At 49.8% G+C, this 24,088-nt stretch overlaps 1 protein-coding gene across 1 annotated transcript in view; it reads right to left on the bottom strand.

The window, feature by feature from the left end:
- Positions 1 to 24,088, bottom strand: part of DNAJC2 (DnaJ heat shock protein family (Hsp40) member C2) — a 252,490-nt gene that overhangs the window by 87,983 nt on the left and 140,419 nt on the right. The window contains exon 12 of the mRNA XM_078679433.1: positions 20,900 to 20,969. Within this exon, the coding sequence (XP_078535559.1) occupies positions 20,900 to 20,969 (70 nt within the window). The remainder of the gene's footprint in view (positions 1 to 20,899; positions 20,970 to 24,088) is intronic.

Consider the following 24,088-nt stretch of genomic DNA (forward strand, 5'->3'; position numbering starts at 1 on the left):
GCGAAGGACACGAAGAACTGTTTTGTCTTCCTGTGCTCCTTCGTTCTTTCAATGTAGTGCATCACAGCCCTTCTTGCGTCTAGGGTGTGGAGCGACCTCTCAGCGCTTGTGGTGGGGTTTTGGAAGAAGCTAGGGATCTGAATACTCTGATTCATGTGGAACCTTGACACCACCTTTGGCATGAAGTGAGGGTCAGTTCTCATCACGACCCTGTCACTGTGTATCTGGATGTAGGGTTCCTGCAGTGTGAGAGCCTGCAGCTCACTCACCCTTCGTAGCGAGGTGATTGCTACCAGAAAAGCCGTCTTCATTGTCAACATTTGCAGTGATACTTTATGGATGGGTTCGAAAGGTGCTTTCATGAGCTCCGTCAGTACCACATTTAAGTTCCAGGCCGGCGGCGGCATTCTTTTCGGTGGCGCTATTCTTTTAGCTCCTTCCAGGAATCTTTTTACGACTTGGGATGTGAAGAAGCTTCTCCCTGTTTCTCCTCCTGTGTATGCCACAATCGCTGCCAGGTGCACCCTCAGCGAGGATGAGCTTATTTTAGCTTTAATTAGGTGCGTGAGGTACCTTAGCACCGTGGATTCCTTGGTCAGTTTCCTTTGGAGCTGTTTCTTGCAACACCATTGAGTGAATCTTTTCCATTTTTCCCCATAGCACTTGCGTGTGCTGGGCCTTCTTGCCTCTCGCAGCATCCGCAGGGTGCTCTCTGGTAGTTTTAGGTGTGCGAATTCTAAGTCCTCAGGAGCCAGGCTTAGAGGTTGAGGCTCTCTGGCTCTGGGTGTAGAACTTCTCCGTTTTCCATGGAGAGTAGGTCTCTTCTTTTTGAGAACTTGTGGGGTGGCCCCTGCGCCATCTCCATTATCTGAGAGAACCAGGTCTGTCTGGCCCATTGTGGTGCCACAAGGATGAGCGTCATGTTCCTCTTCATGCATTTGTTGAGAACCCTGGGGATCAGTGGTATCGGGGGAAAAGCGTAGGCAAATGTTTTTGACCAGCTTATCCATAGGGCATTCCCCTGGGACAGTGCCTCTGGTTGCCTGGATGCACAGTATTGGCATTTTGCATTCCGGTGTGTTGCAAATAGGTCTATTGTTGGGGTGCCCCATTTCCTGAATAGACTCTCTGTTTCCTGACTGTTGAGTTCCCACTCGTGGGACGCTGAAGTCTGCCTGCTGAGCCAATCCGCTTCTACATTGTCCTTCCCTGGCAGGTGTATGGCTAGCAAGTCTATTTTTAGTGGTATAGCCCATTTCCAGGATCTCCTGTGCCAAGTTTGACAGAGGGAACGATTGAGTTCCCCCCCTGTTTGTTTTTTATAAAACATCGTTGTGGTGTTGTCTGTTTGTATTAGCACCTTCTGGTTGTACAGGTGTTTCTGAAAGGCCTTGAGGGCTAGCAACACAGTTTTCAGTTCCAGGTAGTTGATGTGCCTGACTGCATCTGTAGGGCTCCACAGACCCCTCACTCTGAGCCTGTTCATGTGTGCGCCCCACCCCTTCTGGGATGCGTCTGTGGTGATGGTCACTGTTGGGTCCGGTGGTGTTAGAGGTTTCCCTTCTGTTATTCTCTCCTTGGTCCACCACCTTATCTCTTCCTGCACCCTGTGCGTTACAACCACTAGATCCTCCCCAACTTCCTGTAGCTTGTGACCATTGTTGTTGCAGCCACTCTTGGAGTGGTCTCATTTGCAGGCGTACATTGGGGACCAGGTGTATGCATGATGCCATCATCCCCAAGATCTTGCTCACAGTCCTCACTGTCAGAGCTCGCCACTTCTGGTAGTGACGTTTCTCCCTCAACAGACTGAGCGTTCTCTTCTCGCTCAGTAGGACTCTGCATTGGACGGTGTCGATCTGGGCTCCCAGGAAGATCTTCACCTGCTCTGGTTCCATCGAGCATTTTCCCCAGTGTATGGAGAACCCCAGGTTTGTTAGCGTTCTTGTCACCTGTTCTGCATGCTCTTTGCATGTCCTGTAACAGTTTGCCTTTACCAGCCAGTCGTCGAGGTAGGGGTACACGTGTATCCCCATTCTTCTTAGATGTGCGGCCACTGCTGCGAGGCATTTGGTGAACACCCTTGGTGCGGACTTTAGGCCGAACGCCAGGGTCGTGAATTGGTAGTGATACTGGTTTACTGTGAACCTTAGCATGTGCTTGTGCTGCCTGTTCATGGGGATGTGCAGGTACGCATCTTTGAGGTCTATTGTAGACAGGAAGTCCCCTGCTTTTATTTGTGGGATGACCTCTTGTAGGGACGTCATTTTGAATTTTTGAGTTTTGACGTATTTGTTCAGGAACCGTAGGTCCAGGATGGGTCTTAGACTTTCGTCCACTTTTGGCACTAGGAAGTAGTTTGAGTACACTCCCTTGTTCCGTTCTTTGAAAGGAACTCGTTCGATGGCCGCTTTGAGGAGCAGTTCTTGGGCTTCCTCTTGCAGTAGTTGCAGCTCTTTTCCCGAGTGCTGTCTTTTCTTTGGTTTTCTGTTTGGTGGCCCCTTTTCTAATTGTATGATATTGAGTATCCACTTGTCTGTTGTTATTTGGCTCCACTCCTGGAGAAAAAATCTTAATCTTCCTCCTACCGGTGTTACATGTTCCTTTGTGTCTTGTCCGTGTAGCCCTCTCCTCTTTGTTTTCCTGTGCTCCTCCCCCGGAGGGTTTGGGTGGTGGGACACCTTCTCTCGTCTGAAGTCACTTAGAGGGGGGTTGTTCACTGCCTCTTCTTCGCGGGCCTCGTCCATTTCCTCTTGACCGAAAGGACTGGCCCCTGCTTTGGTAGTTCCAGCCTTGCCTCTGCTGGCCCTGGTGGCCCTGGTTGTCACTCTGTTGCCCCTGGTGGAAACTTTGGTGAGAATCTCCTCGCTGATTTCCACCTCTGCCGTTCGGCCTCCGTGTAGGAGTGCCCCTTCTCATCCCTCTGAACTGCAGGGCCCCCATGAACCTTGCCGTCTCGTTGTCTTTCTTCAGTTGGGTGAGCTTATCATCAACTGGGGCTCCGAACAGTGTTTCACCGTTGAAGGGTGTGTTCAGGATGTTGTTCTGAACCTCAGCCTTGAATCCTGAGCCCCTGAGCCAGGCTTGCCTTCTTTCTGTGATGCCTATAGCTATCAGTCTGCTGGATGTTTCTGCCCCATCCAAGGCTGTCTTCAGGCACGAATTGGAGATGCTCTTCCCCTCTTCCACAAGGTGTGATGCCCTCTCACGGTATTGTTCCGGAAGGTGCTTGAGCAACTGTCCCATCTCCTCCCAGTGCTGGTATTGATGCCTATTCAGGAGGGCGTTGGAATTCGCCATCCGCCAGTGCGTTGCGGCGTTCCTCTCAATCTTCCTGCCAGTTAGATCCATCCTCCTGCTTTCCTCGTCAGGTGGGGGTCCAGACGTTGTTGGGACGTTTGCCCTTTTCCTGGCTGTTGCAGCGATTATAGAATCTGCTGTGACGGATCCCTTGATGTAAGCTGGGTCTTGGGAGGAGAATTTGTATTTCTTCTCCGTCCTCGGCGTTAATCTCCGTCCTCGGCGTTACTGATCTGCACGTAGCCGGGTCCTTGAAGGCTTCCTTCCCCTGGTCTGTGATACTCTTGAGCATGGGCAGGAACTGGCTTCTTGTCTGTATGGGGAGCAATGTCTCGAGCAGGAAGTCTGCTTCTGGCTTCTCCTCTTCCATCTTAACCCCATAGGCTGCTGCCGCCTTTCTTACCACCTCATTGTATGCCCCAATGTCATCCGGTGGTGAAGGCCTCGAGGGGTATGTTTCCACCGCCTCCTCTGGGTTTTCGGCCTCGATGTCCTGCCATTCCTGGTCTTGGGCCGTCGAGGAACCTGAGCCGTAGCTTGACTGCTGTTCCCCGTAATCCCCTTCTGTATAGTAGAGGTCTTCCTCCTCTTCGTGCTCCGAAGGTTCTGGGGTTTTCGGCGGCTCTTCGGCGTCGAACTCCTCGGGCTCCTGTACCTCAGCGACGGTCGTTGCCGGCTTCGAGGGGATCTTGTAGTTTCTAATTTTTTCATCGAAATCCTTCCTTCTCTGAAGGATGTTCTCCATTTCGGCCTCGAACCTTTCTCTGCATCTCTGCGGCCTGTTCGTCGTCGAGCGTTTCGGCCGCCCTTTTCGGCGGCGCCGTCGACGTCGAAGCTTTCTTTGGCTCCTTTTCTTTCGACGTCGAAGTTGAAGTCGAGGTCAAAGGCCCTCTTTCGAGTGCTTGCTTCGATGACCTTTGCTTTTCGCTGGTCTTCTGCCGCCGGGAGTCCTTCTCGGAGGATCCGCTGGGCTCTTTCGGAGGATGCAGCTTCGGTCGTCGATTTGTTCGACGCCGGTGCTCCTTTCGAGGCTTTGGGCTCAGACTTTCGAGAGTCTGCCTCTGGTTTTCGAGGCCCTGTGGGAGTTTTCGGTGTCGTAGACTCTCCTACCTTTTCAGGCGTTTTCTTATCGGTCTCAGCGACCGTGAAGTCATCTGGGCCTTCGGCGATGTTGTCCTCGTCGTCTGTGGAGAGGCCAAGTTCATAAAGCGTCGGGGCTTGGCCCTTGCCCTGCATCGTGTGATGAGCCGTCCTCTGTCTTTCTCGAACTCGGAGTGTCTTCGGCTTGAAGACGGAGCAGGCGTTGCAGTCTCTGCTCTCGTGGTCGATAGGTAGGCAGAGGTTGCAGACTGGGTGCTGGTCCTTCTGTGCGAACTTGTGGTGGCAGTTCTTGCAGAATTTAAAGTGCGTCTTGTACATCCCTGCGCTCAGGGGGCCCCCTGTGTGTGCATTCCTCGAAGTAAGTCGAAGATTTCGAGATTTTCTCCTTTCTTCGTCGTCTCCTCTCTTAAGGTCCTCTTCTCCCGATCTTCTCAGGTCTTCTCGGTTAAAGATTTGCAGTATTTTCTCCTTTCCTTCTCCAAAACTTCTGGAGCTTCACGCGGCGATCCAGACCCAACGGCGGAAAAAAGAATCCGAAGATGGCGCCCAAGGATGGTAGCTTCTGCCGGAAGCACGCCGACGTCACCGAAGGTACACCAAATGGTGGGACGTCGACGCCCACCTGGGCTACGACAAAAAAAAAAAAAAAAAAAATAGAGAGAAAAAAAGACTACGATTCCGGACCCAACCACCAGATTGCCGAATATGCACAGCATAGTGAATCCAGAAAGATTCACGCTGCAAAACTGCAGTTCGCAGCGCTGAGCAGGCAGGTTAAGAATAGGAAAATAGGCGTTCTGCAAGTCCAATGCAAGCATTCAGGCTCCTGGATCCAGGGCAGACAAGACCGGAGATAGAGTGCGCATCTTGAACTTTTACTTTTTGAGGAGGTAGTTGAGGGCTCGCAGATCTAGTATAGGCTGAAGACCTCGGTCTTTTTTTGGGACCTGAAACTAGTGGAAATAACAACCACAACCTACGGCTGGCACCGGAACCCTCTCTATGGTTTCCTTGGCCAAGAGAGTCAGGACTTCCTCCTGAAGCAAAGTCTGGTGATCCTGCGTTATCCTGTCGTAAGGTGAAGACATGGAGGGAGGGATAGTCTTGAAGGGGAGGGAGGGATAGTCTTGAAGAGGAGGGATAGTCTTGAAGAGGAGGGATTAGTCCCTTCGGACTATCTGCAGAACCCACCTATCTTAGGTGATGTTTTGCCAGTGGTGGAGGTGATGGATGATCCTGTCACCAACTGGCAGCCCCTGATCTGGAAGGGCCGGACTAAGAAGGTTTGAAGGTGAATGTGAGAAGTTGGCCTGATGTGCAGTGCTCACTATTCTAGTGATCACTATATATCAGTCCAAACAACCCTTATTGATGATTGGTTGTAAGTCAACCTTATAGACCAGCTATCCTAGTAGCATGGATACGAGCAGTCTAAGGCTAAGACTCTAGAGGGCGTGTTAAGCCAGCTGTTTTACCATCACATTACCCCTTGAACACCCAGTGAAAGGACACCACACAAGTTGTTATGAAAATAAACAGTGTATTTATTTATAACAAGACTACCCTGGCTCTTTATGAGACAGGGAGCTAAGCACACAACAAAACTCTTACGAAAATACTTTTAAGTTAGCACGTTACACAAATGCCCGAGGGGCACGAAAAACCATATACGCTAAAAGTGGAATGCGAATTACTAGCAGGTAAGTAACAGTTCTAATAGGCTTTGGAATCGCTAGGACTGGACTAGGGAATCGTTAGATTACTACTAGGAGGCCTAGGGGACTCGGGTGCAGAGTGTGCACTCTCACGCGGGATGCGGGACAAAGTCTATGGAAGCTAGAATTCACAAAGTTAGTGTTCACGGGCGAACCCGACCTGGTAGGGAGAAAACGACAGTGGATCCTGACCCTTGGATAGTGAGGCTATGCTGGGACACCGGAGTGCCGAAGTTACCTAGCCCAGGGGCTGCAGCTGCATAGGTCTGAAAAGACGTCGGGGATCTCGTTGCCGGACCAGGAGCCTGGAAGGAAGAAGTTGCTGGCAGGCGACCAGTGAAGGAAAGTTCGATGGATCCAAGCCTGGATCAAGGAAGAAGAAAACCTGAAAGCAGAGGGGACCAAGTTCTTGAATCACTAGCCAGTGATTAAGTGGGCACCAGGATGGCACCGGGCGAAGTCACCGCAGTCAGGTGAGTGGGCACTGCTGGGCTCTGCAGTCTCTCGGACCAGGAGGCGTTGTCGGCGACCAGGATGGAGGTGCGAGCTGTCCCACGAAGGTTGAAGTCGTCGGCGTCGAAGTTACCCAGGAGTGGGCAACAAGCCTTGGCTAATTCAAGCCCACGCGGTGGACTCAAAATGGCGTCTTGAGTGGACCAGGAGGGTCCAGGGTGCTCCTCTTCGGGAAGGGAGCAAGGGCCAGTCTGGAGCAACCAGACCAGCAGCAGAAATGTCGTCGGGCGTCGTCAGGAAGGCCACAAGCCAACGGGCTAGTAGCCAAACAACGCGGTGAGCAGCGGAAAGCAGAAGGGCCCCACGCAGATCGTGGAGATGCTGGGGGGCTGCACTTCGGAGCTGGAGCTGCTCAGAGTCGGGGCTTCTCGGACCCCAAAGCACTCACCAGTAGATTACTCGGCGGGCTTGCTGGAAAGAAGTCGTGCAGTCTTGCAGATGGCCGGTCCCTTGAGGTCTCGTCGCACCCACGGTTCTCAGCTGGGCTGTAGAGGTGGGTAGAGGTCAGAGGTGCCAGGGAAGCCGGTTCTCGTCGAGCTGGGCAGTCGGATTCCGGAGGAAGGACTTACAGCAGACCGCAGTGTTCTTGGATGGTGCCTGCGGATGCAGGGTGACTACTCCTTAGTCACAAGGGAGAAATCTTAGGAAGAAGTCTTGAGTTCCTTTCGCAGAAAGTAGTTTCAGGATTCAAAGATGATCTGATTTGGAAGGGGGCCAGTCTCTACCTTTATCCTGTAAAAAGGGGCTGGCACGCGACTAAGTCCTGCCCTATGGGTGGGACTAGGAGGGGGGTGGTTACACCCACTTCCTTGGCGGGCTTTTCCCCAGCACAGGGTCTGGAGTGACCCTGGAACTGGTTCCAGCCAGCCTATGCACAGTGAGCACCGGGGTGCCACGTGCAGTCACCTTCCTCTAAAGCCCTGCCTACCTACAATACACAAAACCCTGTCTGGGACGGTGCTGGCACCGCCCCTGGCAGGAAACCCTTTGTCCTTATCTCCTGCTCTGGGAGGACTCCCAGCAGCAGGAGGGCAGACTTGTGTCTCGGTGGCAGCATCCATTTTGTGGATGCTAAGGCTCTGTCTGACTTTAACCGGGGTTAGGGGTTACATACATGTCGTGTCCCTCTAGAAGGGTGGAATGCTAACCCCGTCGCCAGAATTGGCGAGGGGTTAGTATTCCAATTCGTATGACACCTTACTCGACATGTTTTGATAAAGCGATACCAGAGTTGGCATATAACCGCGAGGATTATAATGCACTTAAGAGTATATGGTATGCGATATCATGGAAACGGCTAAGGGATGGATCCCGAAAGCCGCAGACAGGCTCAGCTCATGCCAGAGCACCATCTCACACGATCCCAAGCACTCTGCCTTCAGGATTGTTAAGGCCTGCCATAGGAGTGACTGATAGGAGATCTGTGTGTCCATTTTTAGGGTTAGATATAGGTATACTATATCTAAAGCAAAGGGTGATTACACCACCTTGCCCCAGCTGTCAAGCAGCTAGTTGTGTCAGATTTGGATGGCCAGCCAGGGGTGGCATAATACATGCTGCAGCCCCTGGTAGGCCCTGGGTACACCTATGCCCTGGGTACCTAAGGTACACTGTACAGGGACTGGTAAGGTGACTCAGTATCCAATTTAGATATGTACCTAAGGTACATGGAATCCATTTTACAGAGAGAGCAGTAGGCCTGGGGCCCTGAATAGCAGGGTCCCTGGTCAACTAAGTCAGAAAACCAGCAAAACACCAGGCAAAAAGTTGGGGGCAACCATAGTCAGGGATCAACCTTCCTACATAACCCCCCCCCAAACGAAAGGAGATAAGGCTATCCTTGTCCAGGTAAGCCTATATTGCCTAAGTGGCCATTTAAGGAAGTACCAGCACTGGCATGGTTACCCCCTATGTCATGGTCCACTAAGCAACCCCTCACCCTAAGGGTGTCTGAGGGTCTCCACCATAGGGAATCTCTACCTGTGGTGTGTTTTGTCAAAGAAAAAGGCTGGTGCTGAAATGGAGTACTGAAGTGAGGCTCCACTAACTTTGGGCTCAGCTTCCTCCAATCATCATCCACCATAGATGCCTTTCTTTCCAAGACTGAGTTGTTTTGGGCTCTCAGGGTCAACCTCTGGCTACCTACAGCTGGAGGTTGGGTCCCTCTGTTTGGCTTACTGGAGGGACAGGTCAGGTTTGGGGCCCTCAGGTCCCAGGTTTGGCTGTGCCCAGCAGTGTCCATCTGGGGGAGGTCCCTAATTAATTTTAAGGGGGATCCCTCAGGAGTATGTTTTATTTTCACTTGGCTAGGACTACTAGCTTCAGTGCCCTTAATCTGCTGATGGGGAAATTCTTTTGGACAGGGGGCCCCTTGGGGTCCAACACTGGCCTCCCTGACCTCTACAGCCCTGGGCTGACTGAGGCAGGGTAGAGAGGGGCAGGTTACCTGCTCCAGACTGGGTCCCACCTTGGAAGGGTCCACTGACATCAGGGGTTCTGCCAGGCTAGGCCTGACTACCTCTGTGGCAGTTTCTTCACAAGGGGTCAGATCAGTTCCCTGAGGAGGCTGATCTTTTCCTAAAGTCTGGTGGGAGGGAGATTTCTCTTCCTCCTCAATGCTCTCTGTCTGAGTGGAGTGATCCATAGTTTCAGGCTTCACAACACTATCATCTGTCTGAGTTTGAGCTGTGGCCATCACAACTCTCCCAACCTTTTCAGGAGGGGGCTCAGTTTGGGTGTGGGCTGTTACCATGACAGCCTTGACAACCTGTTCTGGGAAGGAAGTTGTCTGAGATGGGGTTGTGACTGGCACAACCCTCCTGACCTGTTCAGGGAGGACATCTTGGACTGGGGCTGTGGCTACCACTGCCCCACTAACCTTACCATGGATGTTTACCATTCTAGAATGGGTCTCTTGCTCTACTTCAGCCCAGGCTGAGAGCTCTAAGTCATTCCCCAGTAGGCAATCTACAGGCAAGTTTGGTGACACTGCCACTCTCTTGTGGCCAGTGACACCTCCCCAGCTGAGATTGACCACTGCCATGGGATGATCTCTCTGTACTCCATCAATATTGGTCACCTGGTATGTGGCACCAGGTAAAAGTTGCCTTGAGGGGACTAGACTCTCAGTCACCATAGTGATGCTAGCCCCTGTATCTCTATAGGCCTCAACTTTTATACCATTGATGAGGGGCTCCTGTCTGTACTTACCCAAAGTGTTGGGACAAGTGGTGAAGTTGGCAAACCCCATGCCAGTCTCACAGACAAGAGTATCTAAGTTTGGGGACCTGGTTAGGCCAGAGTCCCCAGGAACTCCCAAAGTAAATGCACCCAAATTCTTGGGGGCACTCCCACCACCTGGGGGATTACTACTAGTAGTAACAGGAGGTTTGGGAATGTTACTTGGGGGTATGTTTTCCTTATTGTTATTCTTGGGGCAACTGCTGTCAGTTTTTAAATGACCCACCTGTTTACAGGGATAACAATAAGGTTTCTTCTGATTGTTGGAAGGATTCTGGGACCCACCCCCCTCAGAGGATTTTTGGGGCCCTGGTGTGGTTTGATCTGAAGATTTATTCCCACCCTTCTCTTGAGGCTTGGTTGATTCCTTTTTCTGGTCACCACCTTGGTTCTTGGGCCTAATCCTGGTTCTGACCCATTTGTCTGCCCTCTTACCCAATTCTTGTGGAGAGGTCAGCTCAGAGTCTACCAGGTGCTGGTGTAATAACTGGTTCTGACAATTATTTAAGACTTGCTCTCTCATAATTAGATTATACAATCCCTTGAAATCAGTAACCTTACTACCCAGTAGCCAGCCTTCCAAAGCCTTAGTGGCACAATCAACAAAGTCTGACCAGTCCTGAGACTGAGTTTTCTGGGTGTCTCTGAACAGCAACCTGTACTGCTCAGTGGTTAAACCAAACCCATCAACCAGTGCATTTTTCAGGACCTGGTAATTGTTAGCATCCTCCACTCTTGTAGTGAGGAGCTTATCTCTACCTTTACCATCAAAGGAGAGCCACAGTATAGCTGCCCACTGACTCTGGGGAATGCACTGCACAGTGCAGGCCCTCTCCAGAGCAGCCATCCATTTCTGGATGTCATCCCCTTGCTTAAAGGGGGGCACTATTTTAGTCAGGTGTTTAGTATCTAAACCCTTCTCTCTATCTCTTGGGAGATTGCTGCCACCAGTGGGAGCTAGCCCACTCATCTGCTGCTCTCTTGCCAGGGCAAGCTTCTCTTTGGCCAGGGCAATTTCTTCCCTTTCAATCCTCAGTTCAGCTTGTCTCATCCTAGCCTCATGCTCCTTTCTCTGAGGGGAAGTAAATCTCCTCTGTGGAGGATTCCTTCTCCCCTGAGAAGAGGCATTAGAGTGCAGAGATCTATTGGAGTCCCTAGAAAGAGATCTATCTCTCCTAACTCCAAGGTTAGGCCCACTTCGGGTTAGTACTGGGGGGCCCCCAGATCCTAGCCCAAGTAAGTCTAAGTTGGTCCTAGTTAGCCTTCTGACTACCTCAAGACCCTTGTCTACCTCATCCCCAGAGAGTACCTCCTGATCCTCCTCCTCAACTGCTGAATCAGTGTTGTGGAGATCTGGATCCCCAGAGGTTCCCTCTAAGGCTGGCATGTTCTCATGTAACTGAGAAAGCTTTCTGGCATCATATGTCTCTAAGAGACCTATCAGAAAGGAAGTGGTGGGGTTAGACCCCTGCTTCAGTTTCCTGGAGACACAGATCTGTCTCATCTCATGGAAACTGAGAGCTGCATATCTTGAAGTGACCTGTGGAGGGTCAACACTGACCAGGGGAGTCTCAGTAGAGTCCTCCTGAGTCGACATGCTTTTCTAGTGAGGTGTAAGTGGTGCACTTACCTACACTATATGTTTGCCTACTGATCCCTTGCTAGAGTTGTAGTTTAGGGTGTGCTAGGCCCTAGGAGCTACAACAGCTGGTTCAGTAGAACTCAGAGTATTCTAAGCTAAGTTATATGTACCTTTAGTACTTATGTGATCTTTCACAAGATATTCTTAGGATATGTGTGGTAAAACAACAGCAAGCTCAAATCCCAACCGCTGCTCACCAATGTGAGAAGTTGGCCTGATGTGCAGTGCTCACTATTCTAGTGATCACTATATATCAGTCCAAACAACCCTTATTGATGATTGGTTGTAAGTCAACCTTATAGACCAGCTATCCTAGTAGCATGGATACGAGCAGTCTAAGGCTAAGACTCTAGAGGGCGTGTTAAGCCAGCTGTTTTACCATCACATTACCCCTTGAACACCCAGTGAAAGGACACCACACAAGTTGTTATGAAAATAAACAGTGTATTTATTTATAACAAGACTACCCTGGCTCTTTATGAGACAGGGAGCTAAGCACACAACAAAACTCTTACGAAAATACTTTTAAGTTAGCACGTTACACAAATGCCCGAGGGGCACGAAAAACCATATACGCTAAAAGTGGAATGCGAATTACTAGCAGGTAAGTAACAGTTCTAATAGGCTTTGGAATCGCTAGGACTGGACTAGGGAATCGTTAGATTACTACTAGGAGGCCTAGGGGACTCGGGTGCAGAGTGTGCACTCTCACGCGGGATGCGGGACAAAGTCTATGGAAGCTAGAATTCACAAAGTTAGTGTTCACGGGCGAACCCGACCTGGTAGGGAGAAAACGACAGTGGATCCTGACCCTTGGATAGTGAGGCTATGCTGGGACACCGGAGTGCCGAAGTTACCTAGCCCAGGGGCTGCAGCTGCATAGGTCTGAAAAGACGTCGGGGATCTCGTTGCCGGACCAGGAGCCTGGAAGGAAGAAGTTGCTGGCAGGCGACCAGTGAAGGAAAGTTCGATGGATCCAAGCCTGGATCAAGGAAGAAGAAAACCTGAAAGCAGAGGGGACCAAGTTCTTGAATCACTAGCCAGTGATTAAGTGGGCACCAGGATGGCACCGGGCGAAGTCACCGCAGTCAGGTGAGTGGGCACTGCTGGGCTCTGCAGTCTCTCGGACCAGGAGGCGTTGTCGGCGACCAGGATGGAGGTGCGAGCTGTCCCACGAAGGTTGAAGTCGTCGGCGTCGAAGTTACCCAGGAGTGGGCAACAAGCCTTGGCTAATTCAAGCCCACGCGGTGGACTCAAAATGGCGTCTTGAGTGGACCAGGAGGGTCCAGGGTGCTCCTCTTCGGGAAGGGAGCAAGGGCCAGTCTGGAGCAACCAGACCAGCAGCAGAAATGTCGTCGGGCGTCGTCAGGAAGGCCACAAGCCAACGGGCTAGTAGCCAAACAACGCGGTGAGCAGCGGAAAGCAGAAGGGCCCCACGCAGATCGTGGAGATGCTGGGGGGCTGCACTTCGGAGCTGGAGCTGCTCAGAGTCGGGGCTTCTCGGACCCCAAAGCACTCACCAGTAGATTACTCGGCGGGCTTGCTGGAAAGAAGTCGTGCAGTCTTGCAGATGGCCGGTCCCTTGAGGTCTCGTCGCACCCACGGTTCTCAGCTGGGCTGTAGAGGTGGGTAGAGGTCAGAGGTGCCAGGGAAGCCGGTTCTCGTCGAGCTGGGCAGTCGGATTCCGGAGGAAGGACTTACAGCAGACCGCAGTGTTCTTGGATGGTGCCTGCGGATGCAGGGTGACTACTCCTTAGTCACAAGGGAGAAATCTTAGGAAGAAGTCTTGAGTTCCTTTCGCAGAAAGTAGTTTCAGGATTCAAAGATGATCTGATTTGGAAGGGGGCCAGTCTCTACCTTTATCCTGTAAAAAGGGGCTGGCACGCGACTAAGTCCTGCCCTATGGGTGGGACTAGGAGGGGGGTGGTTACACCCACTTCCTTGGCGGGCTTTTCCCCAGCACAGGGTCTGGAGTGACCCTGGAACTGGTTCCAGCCAGCCTATGCACAGTGAGCACCGGGGTGCCACGTGCAGTCACCTTCCTCTAAAGCCCTGCCTACCTACAATACACAAAACCCTGTCTGGGACGGTGCTGGCACCGCCCCTGGCAGGAAACCCTTTGTCCTTATCTCCTGCTCTGGGAGGACTCCCAGCAGCAGGAGGGCAGACTTGTGTCTCGGTGGCAGCATCCATTTTGTGGATGCTAAGGCTCTGTCTGACTTTAACCGGGGTTAGGGGTTACATACATGTCGTGTCCCTCTAGAAGGGTGGAATGCTAACCCCGTCGCCAGAATTGGCGAGGGGTTAGTATTCCAATTCGTATGACACCTTACTCGACATGTTTTGATAAAGCGATACCAGAGTTGGCATATAACCGCGAGGATTATAATGCACTTAAGAGTATATGGTATGCGATATCATGGAAACGGCTAAGGGATGGATCCCGAAAGCCGCAGACAGGCTCAGCTCATGCCAGAGCACCATCTCACACGATCCCAAGCACTCTGCCTTCAGGATTGTTAAGGCCTGCCATAGGAGTGACTGATAGGAGATCTGTGTGTCCATTTTTAGGGTTAGATATAGGTATACTATATCTAAAGCAAAGGGTGATTACACCACCTTGCCCCAGCTGTCAAGCAGCTAGTTGTGTCAGATTTGGATGGCCAGCCAGGGGTGGCATAATACATGCTGCAGCCCCTGGTAGGCCCTGGGTACACCTATGCCCTGGGTACCTAAGGTACACTGTACAGGGACTGGTAAGGTGACTCAGTATCCAATTTAGATATGTACCTAAGGTACATGGAATCCATTTTACAGAGAGAGCAGTAGGCCTGGGGCCCTGAATAGCAGGGTCCCTGGTCAACTAAGTCAGAAAACCAGCAAAACACCAGGCAAAAAGTTGGGGGCAACCATAGTCAGGGATCAACCTTCCTACAGTGAAGGTTGCCGGGATTGGGGGGTGTCTAAACTAACCCAACCATTGCCCACCCAAAACCATGGGTTTGGAACGAGCTGTGCAGAGGTTGCTGAACTTGTACGGTCTTGTGGCTGGGATATGGTTGGTGCGGAGCCACGACAGGGAAGAACGGCAGACTGGGGACGTGTGGCCACTGAAAGGCCCAAGGACTTGGCCATAGCCCATGCATCCTTAAAGCGCTCCAGCACCATGTCCGCCTGTCTCCACAGAGATGGGTGCCATCAAAAGGCATGCCCACGAGAGAGGCTTAAACATCCCCTGAAAAGCCAGAAGCCCTCAACCAGGTGTGCACAGAACATCCACCGTCAATGAAATGGCTCTTCCCAGTGAATCGGTCAAGACCACAACAAATGGCGAACTTTTCCGCATCGCTACCGTCTGATACTGCTTGGTAGAGGATGGCCTGGGCCTCCTTTGGGACCGGTGGCAGCACTTGCACAGCAGTTTCCTACAGGAAGTGGGAGTAACAGCCCAATAGGCTTGTGGTGTTCACTGACTACAATGCAAGTCTGGCAGAAAACAAATATTTTCTTACTCCAACTGTTGAGCTTCTTGGATTCCCTGTCCACCAAGTTCTCTGGGGTAGGGTGGTTGGTGAGGAAATTTGGGCTTCCGTGCAGGGTGATGGCGGTGAGCGACTGTGCAAGTCACAGGAGCCCTTGTGCTGGGCTTGGACCAGGTTCTCAGAAGGACATCTGTTAAGGCCTAGTTGAACCGCAACAAGAGTTCCAAGGAGGGAATACCTGGCTACAGGACTGCTGTCAAAATATTTGTCTTGACTGCCACGAAAGAGAGCTGAAGGTCCAAGACTTCAGCTGCCCTTCACACCACCATAGCGTATGACGCTCCCTCCTCCGTAGCCATGGTAGGGGGAGAAAACAGGCCTGAATCTGGAGAAATATTCAGTCCACTGGCCTCATCAAATTCCTCGTACCAGTCCCTGTCCTGATAAGTCTGGTCTTGTATAGGGACCAGCGACCCTGCCAACTCCAGTCCAGTCCAGTCCAGTCCTCGCCCTTCAGAATAAGGCTGAGGAACCCACCTGGGACCTAAGGGTCAGATCTGGCTTCGGGTTGTCGGGGAGGAGAATGAGGCTAGCACTGCTGAGGGGCGCCAGGAGTCTTGTTGTCGGGCTGGTAAGGTTGCAATGGTATGGGGAGAAGGGGGGAGGGGGGAGGGGGGGAGGGGGAGGGGGGGGGAGGGGTAGTCAAAACAATGCAGTGCCGAGCCATAAGCAGCTTTAGGAGCCATGGCCTGGCAGTTAGAGCTTGACTTCGAGTCGTGGTCGTGCTCCAGAGACAAACTATGAGTGGGTAAGTCATCGACATGATGCATTGACAGCTTGTACCCAGAAGACGTCTTGGACAGGTCAGAAAAAACCTATACACCAAAAAAGGTATCAACATAATGTCGAAAAAAGCCTTTCAAAAAGTGGCAGAGGATAGCTCTCTTCACAGATCTCTGCTGGCTGGCGCAGAAATAAAAACGGACATCAGCATGCAGAGGTGGAGCCTGTATAGGTGATGCGGATGTCACAACAGCCCAGACGATGAAATGACATCACGCAGAACCGACCAACGCCACCTACAGGCACGCCGGGTTATTACTCGAGGAAAAATCTTCCTGATCTAGTCTAACACCTAGGAAATTCAAAGGTGAGGAATCTGTAGCTAGCTTTTTATCAGATATGCTTGTGTTTCTCCCCTAAACATGGTAACATTGGTGTAAACACAATTAGAATATTGAATTTACTTGTAAGTCCTTTGTAAAGTGGTATACGATATACCCAAGGCCAACATATTAAATGCTACTAGTAGCTCTGCAGCACCTTATTGTGCCACCCACACCGGTAGCCCTGTAAACATGTCTCAGGCCTGCCACTGCAGAGCCTGTGTATGCAGGTCTACTGCCACTTCAACTTGGCATTGAAAATCCTTTGCCAAGCCTTAAACTCCCATTTAGTACACTTGTGTCACCCCTAAGGTAGGCCCTAGGTAGCCCAGAGGGCAGGGTGCTGTTTAAATAAAAGGTAGGACATGTACTGTTCAGTTTTGTATGGCCTGGTAGTAACTACCCCCAAAATTAGTTTTTCATTACCCTGAGGCCTACTCTCTCAAAGAGTCACATTGGTAATTCCTGAATAACATTTTAAACTGTAATTCTGGTTGAAAAAGGAGTAGCTGTGTCACGTTTTATATCTTTGGAATGGTCATTTTAAATCTTCTTAACTGATAAAGTTGGATTTAACATGATGGTTTTAGAAATGCCACTTTTAGAAAGTGGACATTTCTCTGCTCTTACAGCTGTGTCCACAGCCAGTCATCTTCACTACACGTCTGCAGTACGCGATAGCTACACTTTTTTAATTTCCTCTAGACAGCCAAAAACACAGGAAGATCAAATGTGTCTGAGTAAATATCTGCATTCTGATAGCTCTTCCTGGGCAGGAAGGGGCTGACACTTCCACCTGAATAGGCAGTGCCCTGTCCCTACACTAAGGGCTGATTTCCCCGCAACCTCCTCCCCCCTCTGATCGCCCGGAGCCAGAGATGGGAAGAAATGGCTTCTGTGACGTCAAAAACCCTTCTTTGAAGTCATCCACACTTCAAAAGGCACAACTGGGTATAAAGTACTGCGGCTCTGACCCTACCAAATCAGACACATCTGGCCCTGTAACTAAAGTTTGTCAAAAGAACTGCTGTGCTGCATCAAGGACTGACAGATTTGGAAGACCTGCTTTCCTGCTGTGCTGCCCTGCAGCTCTCTGACTCTGCTGAGGGAGAGCTGGACTGTTGTGCAACCAAAGTGATCTCCAAGGGATTGCTGGCTTGCCTCCTATTGCTTGAGACTCAGGGTTATCAAAATCTCTATACCTGCTCCTGTGCATAGTTCACTGGAAGTGGACCCAGATACCTGCACCAGAGAAATCAACGCATCTCTAGTCTGTGTGTAGCAGAACCGGCACATAGACTGTTGTGGAAGTAGGTTTGGGGAATTACTATCTGAACCAACGCATCGCCTCGAGAACCCTACTCATCAGAACTGCACATTGCTGTTGCTGCAGTGTGGAGGGATCGATTTATCCCCTCGACTGCTTGGAGAAACCCACTGCATCACACTTCGGATCCAAAGCATCTCGGCTCTGTGCTTATTCATCGACGCATCGCCATCAATGTGTGGAGAAAATGTAAGCATTACTCATCGGCACCTGACATCTCGCTGTTGTGACCATGATCAAGGTACTTTGTTCACAGGGCCTGCGTGGCTCCTGTCCCCGGGCCTGCACCCCATCGCAGTCAGCCTGAACTGATGACCTTTCCCCTGTCCAGCACGACCAGATAAACCCTAAAGGACCGTACTGTTTCTAAGAGCTATACTCTTTATTCTTTAAGAATTCATAATTCAACTCCTACTTATTGGATTTTTGTCCTTTTGGTCTCGATTTATTTATAAAATTGTCTTTTTTAAACCAGGGTGGAGTATTTTTGTGGTGTTTTCATGAGGTTACTGTGAGTGTGTGTGTACTTTCCACCTTTAGATAGCCTGCCTGCTCTATTCCACACTCTCAGAGGTTGAGCACAGGTTATATTTAGTGGGTGTATGACTGACACTGACTAGAGCGGTGGTCCCTACTTGGACATGGTGCATACAGCTGCCAACTAGAGACCCCATTTCTATAAATGTGCTTCAGCAGTAATGCATCAAAAATGTGCATGCATAAGGTTCTCTCTTAGGAGATCCCTTTTGACCCCAAGCCGATCCTTAGCACTGAGGCAACTGTCGGAAATCACTATAGGCGACATCTTCTATTTTTGGAGCTTATGCTGGCCAAAAGGGGCATTGCCCACAAGTGGAAAGCAGATACGCCACTATTGGTAGGAGTATGTATGAAAGCACTGGATCACTGCATGGGATTGGAGACTGACGTCTTTCAGGCAGGGGCTGCCCCAAAAACAGATATGGCAGAGATCGGCAGATTATTGGGTTATAATTCTGGCACCAGCACAACCTGCTACAGCCCAAATTAACATTGAAATATAATTATACGGGACTGGGCCTTGAGGACATGCACTACTATTTAGTAATATACTTGATTTAGGAGCTTGTTGACGACATGTGGGCTCTGGGGGGGCCATTATTGAGTGACTGTGCCGGTTTACTTTCTTTTTCCGAGTTACTATCTTCAAGACTTGTGTTGAATATTATTATGCATTTATAAGCGGGCTGGTCAGGCCTCAATGTGAACTCAAATGCAATAAAAGTTGTAGCAAAAAAATAATAATAATAATGTGCATGCATAACTGCAAGGTGATGACTTGGTATGAGCCAGACTATTGTTGCTTTCCAAACACATCCGGAATATGTTTTACTTATGATTTGAAATAGGTTCCCAATATTCCTGTAAGATGCTGTGATGCATACGAGTCTGGCTTTGCTGATTGCTGTTCACTTGGTGTTATTTTCCTCTGATACAAATCATTTCCTGCTTGCATACAACTACTCTGGGAATTCTGCAGTAGCCTGCGCATCTACAACAAAGATTAGTAACTCAATGGTTTGATTCACATGAAACTGTGAATCAGTCTTAATTATTAATCTAGGTTACATGTGTTTAGCACCATCTTCGATCTATGCATCAAAATGAATGCAGCATTGATTGCCAAAGGGTGACAATCACTTGTTTTTCCAAGCAAAGTGAATGAAATTACAAAAACCACCACCTAGAAGAGGCAAGAAAACAATATATACTTGTTGAAAAGGTGGTTCTGTTACTACAGTATTTAAATGATATGCTGCTGAACTTCTTAATGATGTCCTCATTCTTTTTGTTTTACCAAGTTCTTAATAAGTAGAATACAGGATTGTGATCCATTTTACTGCATCTATTATACTGTTCATGCTGCCAAACAGTGCTTAATACAGACAAATCAGATTCTTATCTATTAAATAATATGTTCTTCACTGTGCCATACATCAGTAGTAGATCCCTTTTTATTATAGTCGACAATCAGGGATGTGCTTGAAATTTCTTGTGCAGTGCAACAAGTATCTCATTTATCTGTGTGAACTACAACTCCTATGCCCTACAATTAGATAAACTGCAATAGCAGATGTCTTGATCTTCTGAATAATTTCTAGTATGAATGAAAAGATAATGACTTTAACCTTAGCACATTTCCCAGCTGTGGGAACCTGAATACGAAATGTTGGCATTTTGTATGTTCTTTGTCACAAATAAATCCATGCCGGTCTTCCACGAGTAAAATATTTCTATTCTATAAGATTGCAACTTAAGTTGGTTTACATGGTTTTCTCAGCCTGAAGTTGTTGGCATGGTGAAAAAATGATTCCCATCTATAACACACAATGTAATTATTACTGTAGTTTTAGGCTTTTTTTTTTTTACCTCCGCTCCTCGCATTTATACCACTGTTTTCAAGTGTATAATACGATTTCAGTCATACGCTCACTGCGTTTAATATGAACACACTAAGGCACACTGTTTCTGCCACAGTCCATATTTTGTCAATCCCTGCAGGTGTGCAATGTCCGGAACACATCAGTTGTGATTATTACTTGGGCCTGTGGACTGAGTGATGTCTACTGCAAAACATTCTGCTTGTTCCAGCATTTGAAGGAAGTCACCACCCTGTGTGAAACATCACTAGATACTTGCAATTCCTATCTTCCTGTGGCCATCCTTTGAGGAGTCCTTGTCTCACACGTGCAATCAGAAATCATGTGAATGCAGGATGACATCTATAATAAGCTCATCACCTAACTCACTGTCAGAAATTAGGGCTCCTGATCGGGGTACTGTTTTTAAGGAAGAATACCAACATCAAATGTGTAGACACTGCTGAAAATAGCTCATGTAAAGGTCTTCTTCTGTGTAGAAGTCAGATAAAATAGTATGACAAACTGTAGAACCAAGAACTGACAACATAATTCATCTATTATAATGTGTAGAATGTCTTGTGCTTTTAGCGGAAGATGTCTCTGCGAGTCCAAGTATTTTGCGGTCACATTCTGTGACCTGCAGGACATGTGTCTGAAGCCAAAGCACTGGCTGGATACTGAATGTACAGAGTTGTATTAATTATGTCATGTGGTATCCGGGTTTCAACCCCCATCACCTACTAGAATAAACAGTATCTGGACCCTGGAGAGGGGTGTGCCATAAGGGAATAACTTGGTTCCAAATGGAGGGTCTTAGTAGTGGTGGCCTTGGGACACCAGTGGTAAACAAAATTGCACACAACCGACACTGTCCAGTAACCACTGACCACCCTCACGAAAAGGCTGCATGAATATTCTTTTGTGCCAATTACTTTGATTAGGTGAAGGGGTGGAACAGGAAGACAAAGATGCATCTACTACATTGAAAAGGATTGCCTACTTCTCTTTTACCTGTCTTTCCACAACAGACTTTCCATCATCTTTTAAACAAGATGAGAGTTCTTCGTTTAACGACTGTAAACTAAAAATAAAAAAAGTGACAATCATTAAATTACATAAAGAAAACACATTATATGAGAATATTATCTTTCTGCAGAAACAACATTTAAATTAAGTGAGACACTGCAAGGGTATGAATGTATGGAACATTGAACACTTCACTGAAACTGCAAAGTGAGAACTGATTGAAACACTTTCTATAGGGAAATACATTTCGCACATTTCGAGCAGATGACTTGACTCACAAAAGAACAAATAACTTACCTTTGGTAATGATATATCTGTAAGAAACATAGGTTAGTTCTAGATTCCGGACCTTAGAATTACCCCCAGGCGTCAGACTGGATCCGCAAAGCCTTTCATCAGCAGTACAACTGTGCTTCGGAAGGTGGCGTCGGTCGACGGGATGACGTCATGGTAACTACTTAGATTCCATCCTCGCGCGACGTCCGTTCTGTACACTACTTTCCACACCAGAAGCACAGAGCCATGCAAGACACTGACCACAAGTGCACAAAACTAGGGCCCTGATTGGTCCTTAACCCTAGAAATCAGTCAGCAGAACAGGGAGGATAGGTGGGGCGGTAAGGAATCTATATCTAACCTATATTTCTTACAGATATATCGTTACCGAAGGTAAGTAACTTCTTCATCTGAAAGAAACAGTTAGTTATAGATTCCTTACCTTAGAATAGATACCCCAGCAAAACCAAGCCCGGAGGTGGGTCTGCGAACTAAGTTCACACCAGAAAGTCTTGGAGAACAGAACAGCCAAAGAAGACGTCTCTTCGGACTTGGCTGACCAGACAGTAATGTTTGGTGAACGTGTGCAGCGATGCCCACATAGCTGCCTGACAGATGTCATGAAGGGGGACTCCCCGTCCGAAAGCAGTGGTAGCTGCCGTCGCCCTGATGGAATGGGCGCCCAGTCCCACTGGAGGCTCCTTCTTTGCCAAATAGCAGGCTTTGAAGGAGGAACAAAAGAACCTCAAAGAGGGTCGGAAAGGGGATCCCCAGCCTTTGCTGTGCACCATGTTCCATCTGCAGGGTATACCGTTTTAGTGGAGGGCCGCCTGGCTGCCAAGATAACATATCAGACTTCGAGAGGCAGGTCAAACGACATCAACTGCTGTCGCTCATTCTCCACGCAAAGAGGTGGAGACTGAACAGGTTCGGGTGGAGGACCGTCCCCTGCTGCTGCGACAGAAGATCATCTCGAAGAGGCAGTCTGATCGGAGGATCAATGGCCATGTTAAGCAGCTCTGGATACCAGACTCTTTGCGCCAAATTCGGAGCCACAAAAATGACTTTGGCCTGGTCGCGCTTGATCTTCCTCAGCACTCTGGGCAGAAGTGGTATAGGCGGAAAGGCGTATAGAAGACCGCAACTCCACTTACGGCGAAAAGAGTCGCCTACCGAGTGCCGCCTTGGAAATTCCAACACGCAGAATTACTGACATTGCGCGTTGTCTTTGGTGGCAATAGATCTAACCAAGGCTCTCCCCACTGCTGAAAGAGACCTTGCACCACCTCAGAGTGAAGACACCATTCATGATTCATCATGCACCTGCGGCGGAGTTCGCCCACCCTGGCGGCGTTCAGTGAACCTGACAGGTGTTGACCCACCAGGGATATGCACTGATGTTCCAGCCATGTCCAGAGGCGGGGGGCCTCCTGACGTAGGGTCCACGACCCCACCCTCGCCTTGTTTGTTGCAGTACCACATGGCGGTGGTGTTGTCCGTGAACACCTGCACTACTCTTCCCCGGACAAAGGGAAGGAATGCTTTGAGTGCAAGACGAATTGCTGAAGCTCCATAAGTTTAATGTGGAGCCTGGACTCCGCCGGACACCAGAGGCCACTTATCTCCGCCTCCCCCACGTGGCTGCCCCATCCCAGAAGTGATGCATTGGTCACCACTGTGAACTCTGGTTGGGGAAGTGCGAGGAATCTGCCGTCGACTTAATCCTGGTTCCTTAACCACCAATGCAATTGTTGTGCAGTGCCCTCCGAGATTTGGATGCAATCTGACAGGTTCCCCTGATGTTGTGCCCACTGGAACTTCAGCTCTCACTGCAGAGCCCGCAAATGCCATCTGGCATGGTCCACCAGCAGGATGCCGGAGGTCATCAGGCACAGTAGCCTGAGAGTCATCCTGACCGAAACCCGGGATAGGGGCTGAAAGATCGGAATCATAGCCCGAATATCCTGAACTCGCTGTTCGGGAGGATAGACACGAAACTGCATTGATTCCAGAACCGCTCTCATGAAGAGGAGCTTCTGAGAGGGAGTCAGGTGTGTCTTCGGAATGTTGCTGGAGAACCCAAGCTAATTCAGGAGGTCGGCCGTAGTTTCGAGGTGGGAGAGGACAGCCTGGGGCGAGCCCGCCTTCAACAGCCAGTCGTCGAGGTAGGGGAAAACTGGAATCCCTGATCAGCGCTGATGAGCTGCGACCACCGCCATCACTTTCGTGAACACCTGAGGGGCGCAGGTAAAGCCAAAGGAGAGCACAGTGAACTGAAAGTGCTCGTGGGCTACCGTGAACCTCAGGTTAAGCCGGTGGGCCAGCAGGACGGGGATGTGAAAGTAAGCGTCCTGCAAGTCCAATGCTACCATCCAGTGTCCAGGGTTGAGGGCAGACAGGACCTGAGCGAGCGTTAACATTTTGAACTGGTTGACGTTCCCGAGATCAAAGATAGGACGCAGGCCTTTGTCCTTCTTGGGCACCAGAAAGTAGTGGGAATAGCAACCATGGCCTACTTCTGGGACAGGGACGCGCTTGATGGCTTTCTTGGCCAGGAGTGCCGAAACTTCCTGATGGAGAAGGGCCAGATGATCCTCCGACATGCGATGGTACTGAGGTAGCATAAATGGAGCGGTAGTCTCGAAGGGGAGGGAGTAGCCCCTTCGGACTATTTGCAAAACCCACCTGTCCGACATGATGGTGCGGCAGTGGGGAAGGTGATGGCAAATCCTGTCACCCACTGTTGTTTGGTGGCCCTGAAAGGTTGGACTTGGAGGGTTTGGATGTTGTTGCAGAGGGGGCTGTGGTGGACGGGCCGGCAAGCTGGCCCCCAGACCCAGGGCGCTGGTTCCCACATCCCTGGCCGCGTAGAGACTCAACAGCTTGTGCTGGCCTGTG

The sequence above is a fragment of the Lissotriton helveticus genome, chromosome 1_1 (assembly GCF_964261635.1).
Source record: "Lissotriton helveticus chromosome 1_1, aLisHel1.1, whole genome shotgun sequence".
Classification (NCBI taxonomy): Eukaryota; Metazoa; Chordata; class Amphibia; order Caudata; family Salamandridae; genus Lissotriton; species Lissotriton helveticus.